The sequence below is a fragment of the Solanum stenotomum genome, chromosome 7 (assembly GCF_019186545.1).
Source record: "Solanum stenotomum isolate F172 chromosome 7, ASM1918654v1, whole genome shotgun sequence".
Taxonomy (NCBI): Eukaryota; Viridiplantae; Streptophyta; class Magnoliopsida; order Solanales; family Solanaceae; genus Solanum; species Solanum stenotomum.
Genome location: NC_064288.1, coordinates 11163670 through 11174260, shown reverse-complemented (window position 1 = coordinate 11174260; position 10591 = coordinate 11163670). Strand labels below are relative to the sequence as shown.

Sequence of the window (10591 nt, the reverse complement as noted above, 5' to 3'; positions counted from 1 at the left end):
AATGGTATTAACATATATCTGGATAACTTCAAGGGACCATTGATATGAGACTATTTTATCCAAAAGAATGTGGTTCACAATTAATTTGTTATGCAGATACAAGATATTGTCTGACTCACACAAAGATCGATCTCAGATAGATTATTTATTTACATGTGGAGGTACAACTATATCACGACGTTCAACAAAACAAACTATGATTGCTACTTCTCAAATCATACAGAGATAATGGTCATTCATGAAGCAAGTTGAGAATGTGTGTGGTTAAGATCAATAACCCAACACATCCAGAAATTATGTGACCTTTCTTTAAAATGAGATATCCCAACAATATTATATGAAGACAATGTTGCGTGTATAGCTCAACTAAGAGAAGGATACGTCAAAGGAGATAGAACAAAACATATTCACCAAAATTCTTTTTACTCGTGATCTTCAAAAGAAGGGTGAAATAGATGTTCAACAAGTTCGTTCCAGTGATAATTTAGCATGTATGTTCACCAAGGCATTACCAACTTCAATCTTTAAGAAGTTGAGATACAAGATTAGAATGTGTCATCTTCGAGAGATTAAGTGACGTCTTCATCAGGGGGAGTAAAATACGAATTGCACTCTTTTTCCTTAATCAAGATTTTATCCCACTGAATTTTCCTGATAAAATTTTTAATGAGGCAACAACCAATGCATATTACAAATAATTATGTGTATTTCTTTTCTTATACATGAACATCCAAGAGGGGTGTTGTAAACAAGTGGATGTCCATAGGGAACTACATTCACTGTAGCATGTTAACATCTCCAAGTAAATTTCACCCCTATAAAAGGAGCATTGCACTGTAATGGAGAAATACATAAATTGAAAAGAAAATCACTCCTCTCCTCTTTCTTGTACTATTACCACTTTATTTCTTTTATAAATGAATTTCTTTTACTCATTTTATCCATTTAACTATCCACTTTTAAATGGATAATATAAATTTGACTCATTTTTTACCCCCTAACTTATTTGATATGGATAATTTGAATATATATCCATATGAATTACCCATTTTGTCGTCTCTACTTCTATATTTGGTCAAGACAGGCCACTTCAAAACAGAAACCGAAAGTACCGAATCCTGCCGCTTTGTACCACTTCCCAGTTCCCACTGGGGCAGGATGTGAAAGGAACTAAAAAACTGACCCATTCAAGAACAGCACGCACAAATTTCTAATCATTATTATCAATATATTGTTTGACAACTGGTTTAAGTGGAAGTTGCTAAGCAATATTTTCATAACAAAATTGAGAATCTCAGACAACAAATTTGTTAGCTATGCATTAAATTTGCGGTCCTTCTGTACAGAAAATATGTAAGTTACGTCCAGAACTAGTTGCTCACACGTCAATTATGTACAAATATGAATGTAATCCAACTATAACATCACACTCCCTCCTCTAAAGAAAAATGAGGCAGAGTGCAACATTCTAGCAAAGCTTACTCAATCACCAACTCGAAAGCCTGGAAGAAACAGGAAAGAGATGATACTTCAGAGGGAGGGAGGGAGATGGTAATGTAAATTTAGACACTGAATGTGGAAACTGATGGACATTACCCATTGTGTATATTTCCGGCACGGTCCTTTTACCTGCAAACTTCGTCTCGAGTATATATACCAGGATTGAATCCAAATTGTTGACACATCTAAAGATCAACCTAAGACATCAATGCTGTTCCCACCCAAATCAGGTATTGTATTGTGAAGGCCTGCCTCTCCGCCAACATGAGTTTGTCACCTGTTTGAAATGATACTCAGTAATCTGCACTTTATAACCTGTGAGCAGAGGTTTCAATAAGGTCTATGGAAGAAAGCGTACTTTCAATTTGTTCTCCTTCAAAGATTCCATGGATTCAGCAAGCTCTACTTGTTGCGATGCTGTTGCAAGTAGTGCCTGAAACAAAAATATTTGTTCCACTTTGTTAATGATAATTAAATAACTCTACAATTGGACAAAATGAACGTATCTGGAAACAGTGCATAGACCATTACTTTCTTCGTCCTCTGCAAGTCATACTCTATGAACTTTATGCGGTCCATTGAATCAAGCAGCATGAGCTCTTTTTCTGGAGGAATTTTGGTTGGTTTCTTCAACAAATCAGCTACGACGTTCTCTAAATGTTGCAACCTCTGACAGCATGGATGGAGGAGATCCTCCTTTTTCGGGGAAGAAACATTTTGCTCGGCTGAACTTGCATTCACTGATACCCGTCCATTTCTCAATCTGTTTGCATCACTATTCTTCACAAATAACCTACCCACCCCATGAAACAAGAAGCATATCCATGCAAGTGATTTGACCATCATATTAATCATCAAGCTAAAGATGGATTTCTCAGGCGACCTTCTTTGTACTGATACAGTAGCTCTATCTGTTGCAAAGAGAATAAAATGATTAGTCTATGAGCCCTTAGTAATGCTTCTTTTCACAACAAACCAAAATCCTGTAGAAGTTCTCACGTAAAAAATGGTGAACAAACAAATCCGTATAGACAAGCTCCCTTTCCTCTTGAAAGTGAAAACGAAACAATGCACAAGGAAGATTTTGAGAAGACTGGGGAAACAAAACTGCTTATGGTGCAAGTGTTTGGAAGACTATCAGAGCTCTATGGCCAATTTCAGCAATAAAAGCAAACTGCAGAGTTGAAAATGGGCAGGATACACCCTTTTGGGAAGACAATTGGTTGGGGCAAGGTACTCTAAAGCTATTATTCCCACATATTTACACTTCAAACCAACAACGGAAGACCACTATTGATGAAGTGTGGACTACACAGGGATAGAATCTAAGTTTTAGGAGAATTTGAATGATTTGGAGGTAGCCAGATTTGTGGAATTTCATGTAACACACTCACAATCAGTTCACAGGGATGAACCAGAATCACACGATCAAGATTGAATATGGTGTCTAGGGCATATGCTACAGAAACAAGGCAACATGTCCAAAGTAAAACTTGAGAAATTACCCATACCATACGAGTATAGAAACATGTAATCAGTTGAATAATACAAAATGAAACTCGCTGATTGACCATAGAAATCAAAATTCTTACTTGGAGAATTCAAATGTTCATCTGTAAGCATAGGCCCATAATCTTCTTGAACTAAGCTGCCAAATGAAACAGATCTCCTAGTTGGTACCTAAAGCAATCAAGCAGGAGAGATATGAATATAGAAATATATCGCAGAAACACAGAACATTGAGCATATCAAATTCGAGGTGGAAATTTTTAAACAAGTTTTTGTTTAGTGTTGTAGATCACAATTGATAACCAATTAATGGAGAACCAGATTCTACAAATCTGATTATAGCCATCCTCCAGCATATAGGGCTAATGAATGCAGTCAAAGAAGGTCTGCATAGAGTAAAGAGAAAAATCGAAAGAAAATACTCCATCTTTCCCATCAAATGGTGACTACTTTCATTTTGCAGTAGTTTAAGTAAAATTGATAGGTAGATGTTAAACTGTTTGAATAGATTACTATATTTTATATGGCAGAAAAATATTAAAATAATAAGAAAAAGGGCTTTGGTTAAAGGCAAAGTAGAATAGCACGGGATGTGCGATAGGCTCATGTCACCTGCTTGATTCTTGCCCCAGAACCAAGTTTGGTATTTAAATGAGAAGGGTAGAGGAGCAAGCGCACTGAATTTTGAAATTGGAAATATCAGATTTCTCTTATCTCAAAAAAAATAAAATCAGATTTCTCAGTTTAACAAAAAATGAAGTATAGTTATTTGGTTAGACATCACATCAAGTCACAGTTTTTTTTTTTTTACACTATTATTTTATATTGAACTAAATTCTTGGAGGAGAAATTTTGTTTCAAGTGAAAAAAAGGTCAAATTTTGGGACAGACCAAAAGAGAAACTGGTAATTTTTTATTGGGGCTGGAGGAAGTACATTCCAAGGGGATACTCCTCCTCTGGCAAATGCAAAAACATATTTACAAATTCACAAGGATGATGCATCTGTCATATCTTTCTTTGCAGGAGATCTGTTCTGTGCACGATTAAGCAATAATCCTTCTGTGCAATTTTTTGTTGCTAAAGAGTGTTCATTCAGTTTTCTCACTACCTTTCCTTCAATAATACAGGAAAGTTAATACCACACCCTAGATAACTTTCTGGTCAAATTACCAATGTATATTGCAAATGATGATGAAATGGCTTAGGAAATTGAGGTAACTAAAATGTAGATGTGTTCTCAACTTGGCATAAGCATAGATCAGAAGCTGGTAAACCATAAAAAGGGCAAACAGAGACTTGTTACTCACTTTGTCTGAAAGTTGTTTTGATTGCATGATACTGTAAGCTGAGACCCCCACTTCCACTTCAGATTCTGCCGAACCAATCTCTTTGCGTAGTAACTGACAGAGAATAATGGTCTCAGACACAATGCATCTCGAAGATAACCGGAAAGGCAGAACATAGTGCAGCTAAGTCACTATAATACCTGTGGAGAAACAGGTTTGATTTCGATATCACTATCGGAGAAGCTTGTAATTCTCCTGGGATAAAGTGCTTCACCATGTAATGCATGGACCAGCTGCAAGAGTTTTTGGCATGATAAGTAATAAATGTCTTGCAACGGGTTATTACACAGAATCTTGAATATCATTTCTACAGATAAACCTCACCTTCATCAGCTCTGGATCATTCCAGGGTCCTTTATCAGACCTAAGACACCCATCTGGATTTGGGCATGAGCAGGTTCCTCCAAGAAAATCTGGCAATTGGCTGATCACAAACCAATGTACATAATGAAGGAATTAACACAGTTTACTCAATAATCATACTTTGACAATATAGAAAATGACATTTTATCAACCATTCATATACCTGGGGTCTATGACTTCTGCTAAGTTGCTCTGGAATTTGTTTCCCAATACCTGTCAATTGAACAGAGGCAATCATTGTGAGTTCACATGACCCTTAAAGACAACCATGCAGATAATGGAAGTGTCCCTTTACATGAATTTTTGCTGTTGTCTTTGGATCAAGAAATCCTTTTGCAGTATTCCACAGAAATCTGAATCCATTTCCAGCATTGACAATAAACATCTGGTGTAATGTCTGCAGAATAAAAAGTTATTAGCAAAGGATCAAATAGATAAAAGGAATATAAAAAAAAATCATTTACTCTTCCAAACTGAAAGCAACCTCTGGATAGTTGTCGCCATCTATCTTTTGCATGCGCATGACCAAATCATGGGCAAGTTTCCCAAAACTCCTCCAATTCTACATTATCACAGAAAAGATGTTGCATATCAAATATGGAAACTAATGAAGTTTAGGTTGAATATCAAGTAACTCAATACTGACCAGTCCTTGTACATCCAAGATTGTAGTAGATGAATCTATATGCCTCCTAGCTGCGATGGAACATGCTGGAAATTTTTCAACAAAAGTCCTTTCAAACCCTTGGATGTGATACTTTAAGAACCTTTCTATTGTGGTAATATTCATAAGTTTAGTAGGTTCAATCTTGCCAAGTCTTTCAATATAGACGGGTCGTCCCCCTCTGTCTACACCATGGTAACCATGAGGGTAATAACGCTGAACTTCCTCATATTCCTCATAGGCAAAATCCTAAACATTTCCAGAATATAAATCAGAATTTAGACATCTAAAGACAAGAACATGTGCCTAACTTTAAATTATCAAAAGCTGTTTGTCATGTATGCATTTAAAATTTGGGATGGCAGGAACACTAAAAGAAGACACACAGAGAGAGAGGCATAGAAATATATATCTGATACTGTTTAAGACTTCCTTAGGATTTTAAACAAAAGATTGTTGTAATTCATTCAAGAAACATAAAAATATGGCAGGGTAGAAGAGTGACAACCTCACTATAGTTTGACAAACTTTACAAATATTAGCATTAATGATGGAAGTACTTTTTTTTTAAGAACATATATGATAGCATTTGACTCTGAAGCCTTAAAGCAACAACAACATACCCAGTGTAGTCTCCACAAGTGGGGTATGGGGTAGAGTGTACACAAACCTTACCACTACCTCAAGGAGGAAGAGAGGCTGTTTCCGAAAGACCCTCGGGTCAAGTGTAGCAAATCCAAGTACAAAAAGTAAAAAAAATAAAAAGACATAGCCAATAACAAGAATAACAGCTCAAGTTCCACAAGAAATAGTGAAATAGAATGAATGGTGTCATGCAGTTTTCTCGAGAAGTATCAATCGAAAACCTGAATTGCAGAAATACAATTTTGGGTAACCACCATGCAACAAATATGATAAAGTTGATATAACACACCTAAATCCCAAATTAGGGTTGAGTATATGAATCTATCATTCCACCTGTCATGTCAAGGGAATTCATCCTAATATCAGGCACCATCAACCTACACAGCCTTCCTTCTTTACCAGAATTGGGGCCAACAATGGTTTGCACATATGTAAATTTATCACAGCAATAACAGTGTAGCCACAAATTTTCCAACAATATCAGCTACAACTCAATCCTAAGCTAGTTGAGGTCATGAATCCTCATTATCATATGCTTCGCTTGAATCCATAATATTACAATATTCCATACTTAAAACTTATCTAACACTACGAGTTCTCTAATATACTCTAATGATTATATACTAAGAGTACTCTAGTGAACAGTACTCTTCAAGTTGATATCACCTATACAGATTTTCAACTTCCATTATTCTTTATCTTTTGCTAAAGCTGTCTAGATTTCCAGATATTTTATACCTATTAATACTAATAGATGATTATTGTCTTCCATATAGAAAAGCTTCTAGTTTAACATCAATTGTTGAAATCAAATTATAACAATGTCATAGGTCCAGACAATTTACTCGCCACTTTGGGTAAAAGGTGGGGAAGGAATAAATACAATATAAACAAGATAGGAAAGGGTCGTCAAATAAAATTTATATGCAGCATCGAGATATGATAGATTTCAACTAGTATTACATACAAAGAAGCATTAAAAATTGGAATGCTTGGGTACATTGGCTCCTTCAAGATGTTGCTATTGTTCTAAAGATGTCAAACAGTTACTTTAATCATTTTGAAAAAACTAAGCTATAAAAGATGTCCCGAAAATGTTTAGCAGGGGGATTTGATAACTTTATACCAACCATCATCATTTAGTGTACAGCTGGTGAGCAACAAAACTTGCTGTTTTCTAGCAAAAGCAAAATACAGCAACATGCATGCAAATTGTGTGCAACAGAACCTACCTCTATAATCGTGTCTACTCCTTGTTCTTTCCTCCAGTTGAGCATTTCAGACCACATTAGCATGGCCTTATCAAGGTCAAATTTCCTTGCTTTTAGGAACCTGAAATGGAAAGATGCTCTCAACATGAAAAAAGAAACAGCATGACTAGAGAAACTGAATCATATTGTCTTACCGTGCATGAAAAAAGAAGAACAATTCTCTTACAGAAAAACATCTATTTTTCAAACTATTGTGAAGAAGAAGAACAACAATATACCTAGGGAAATCCCACAAGTGAGAGTATTGTGAAAGAACGAGTAGACAGGAAATTAAGCAAACAAATACGTTTGAAGAACAATTGTTAGAGAAATAAGATTTGATGATCAAGAGGAGAAAGAACTGTGTAGAGGTACTTCCAGAAGATAAAATATCTGGAGCACCATTTAAATTATCCTGTCTGTCATCAAAGAAAATATGCTGCCATGAGAAAAAATTGAGATCTATTTCTTTTTTGCTATTGTTTAAGTTTCAGAATTCAAGTTCCACATTGGTACACAAAGAATAGGTCTGTACCAAAAATCATGGTCTCAAACCGATGGTCGCCATAAAGAAACCTCCTATTGGTAATTGATAGGATTTCACCAAAAAAAAAAAAAGTTGTAAACATGAAAAACTAAGCTCAGTATCAAGCTTGCCAAACTCTTTAGTCTTTGTTGAGATGAATGCAAGAATTTTGAAAATAAATTAACCATTGTATTCCATGATTATTGCCTTATGCTTGTATTTAGACAAGAGACCCTAGGAAAAGTTTTAATTAGTCTAAAAATCTCAAAGAAGTCTATTTCTAATCCTCAAAAAGGCTATGTCTCAAATTATTCACAAGCTACATGAATTATAATCAGGAAAGTAATGTGAAATATTTGCAGCTAGATGATTTGAAGTTATATAGCCCACTAGGATTTGGATAATCAACAGATGAATTCTGTTTGTAAATGGATAGACAAGGATATATACTGATCTAGACAAGAAAACAACTAAGGTCGAGCATCTGTGTTCCTTAAATAGATAAAAACATGTGCCCACACCTTAGGTGTGATATCTGAAGTAATATGCTCATTCATGGAAACAATCTTATATATGGACGAAAAACTTATCAAAAGGTTTCTATTACCCAAATTCAAGACCCTTCCACCATCTGTACCTGATATTCTTAGGAAGAGACGTCATGCTTCTATAATACTTTTAAATAAAAAACTTCGGTACTCTTTCCTCTTTTTTTCCTTACCTCAATGGCAGTAAGTTAGATAATTCTTCTCCCTCAAATTTCTATGAGCAGTCAAAAGAAAAGAGAGATGGACTAAACTGCTTGTTCTTAAGCTCTTATTGTCTTACTTTCTCAAGAGAAATGACCCTTCACATTGGAAACAACCAAAACTTATTAAGGTCTTTATTTTCCTTAAACCTCTAAATTTACTTTCAGGAAGATTAAGCTCAGATCAAGTAGCCAAAAAAGGTATAGGGTCCGATGACATCCAAATCAATCCCCCCAAGATCATCCGATTCACCCACAGCATTGGAGGGCGGAGGCTCAAAGAACATGAATTTAATTAACAAAGGAAGAAATGTTCCATGAATCTTCCCAAGCTTCCTGTGCAACTGCATTTCGAAACTTCCTTAGCAATATATTTAAGAGCCCCTCAAACATGTGTACTGTAGATTAATATCAACAATTTGAGTTACAAAACTACATCTACTATGAAGGCTACAGTAAATTAGCGCTAGTGTCTATTTCCCCAACTGGATTCGATCGCAGAACTTTACGAAAGGCATGACCTTGCATTGCAATCACATTTGAGACTTTGCTTACAGACAGCACCTCCAAAAGAAAACTTTTGTATTGATGTTTCCTCTATATTTTGCTTTACAGAGTTTTGTGTATTGATGTTTAATTTTTATTTGATGCAACAGAGAGCATAAAATACGGTTAATTTTTTTCAGCTGATCTGCAAGTTACCTCAACATAGTATGATAATCATCATGACGAGCCGGAAGGAGATCCTTTTCTATCAAAGCCTGGCGAAATGAATTCACTGCCTCCTCTTCTTTCTCGTCTCGAAAATCTTCCGTTGAAATGGAAGCAAATCGGCAATGAGCGACTCGTTTACTACGTCTTTTGAGCGAATGCGTTAGCTTTGTAGAAGCACTCATTGCCTTTTTTTTCAAAGATCTGATTCGAGTTCTTCTCTTTTCATCCTCAGATGCCTCAAAATAATATCTTTTTGTTCTTTCGTGATCGTGAATCCCAACAATTTCTATATAAAAAAAGCAAAAGGAATCGATTCAATTCTCGAATTCGTTAAAATCCGAATCAAAATTACGTGCAGCTGAATCCAAATTTGACAGAAAAAAAAACCTGGCATTATGTTTCTCAAATCCAAATTAATCCGTGATTTTGCATAAACCAATCCAGTTCTTCAATTTTGAATTATATCGTGAATCTGCAGAAATCAACATAAAATTTCAGATCTTCAACCAAATCATTCCCTTAGAGAAAAACAGGATTAAGGATCGGGATAAAATCATAAAACCGAAACGTTTTTTACATGATTAACAAGCAATTCATCCATTTCATGTGTATACCTTAGGAACACGGAATGTAGATGATCAATTGAATTCTCTCTCTCTCTCTCTCTAGCCTTTTGCTTCTATACAGTGTACGTACGTGTATATAAATATATTAGCTAACTTTGCTTTGTGGTTACTTCTCTCTTCAAAGTGTATATATATATATATTTGTGTGTTGTGGGCAAAGTACAAATCTCGTGAATGCGTGGATTACGTTACTTTTTCTTTTACGAGGAGGAAGAGGAAGAGGAGTGTTTCTCTCACTAGGATTTATTGTGTTTCTCTCTCTCTAGAGAGATGGGTATAAGGCATTGGAATTGTCATTAAAAAGATGGAAGTAGCGTAAAACGGCCGCGTCGGTGGTGGTGGAACAATTGCTGTGAGTTCCGCCACGTTTTGCCTTTTGGCGCCTGCTTTTTTGGCACTTGTTGTCAATTTTCAGGCCCAACTAAATAAGTTTCGATTAAATCTGAATCGCGCACTACAGTGTCTATTCAAGAGTGACGCTTCCAACAAAATTTTCTCCATATCTAAAGCTGGAACCCACACCTCAATTCATGTTGTTTTTAATATACACTAACATATTTGATGAAGCACGAAGTTTAAGAAAAAAATACTACTCCATCTGTCCCAATTTATATGACTTACTTTCCTTTTTAGTCGGTTTCAAAAAGAATGACACATTTCTAATTTAAGTAACAATTTAGCTATAAAATATTTATTTTA

General features: G+C 35.5%; 1 protein-coding gene across 3 annotated transcripts; it reads right to left on the bottom strand.

Annotated features, from left to right (window-relative positions):
- Positions 1-1290: 1290 nt before the first annotated feature.
- LOC125870961 (phosphatidylinositol/phosphatidylcholine transfer protein SFH9) lies at positions 1291-10114 on the bottom strand. 3 transcript variants are annotated; one of them, XR_007446957.1, is made up of 16 exons: positions 9881-10114; positions 9654-9738; positions 9255-9552; positions 7261-7360; positions 5366-5632; positions 5204-5281; positions 5015-5116; positions 4883-4932; positions 4681-4780; positions 4497-4589; positions 4318-4410; positions 3093-3180; positions 2032-2411; positions 1859-1933; positions 1597-1777; positions 1291-1502 (listed from the first exon to the last, which is right to left on the bottom strand). XR_007446957.1 is itself a non-coding variant. In XM_049551517.1 (15 exons), the coding sequence occupies exons 2-15, from the start codon at positions 9658-9660 to the stop codon at positions 1727-1729; spliced, it is 1782 nt and encodes a 593-aa protein (XP_049407474.1). In that variant the 5' UTR covers positions 9661-9738; positions 9881-10114; the 3' UTR covers positions 1291-1726. The 3 variants fall into 3 exon arrangements, 1 of the variants encoding a protein (XP_049407474.1); XR_007446958.1 differs by having other exon boundaries at positions 1630-1777; XM_049551517.1 differs by having other exon boundaries at positions 1291-1777.
- Positions 10115-10591: the final 477 nt, after the last annotated feature.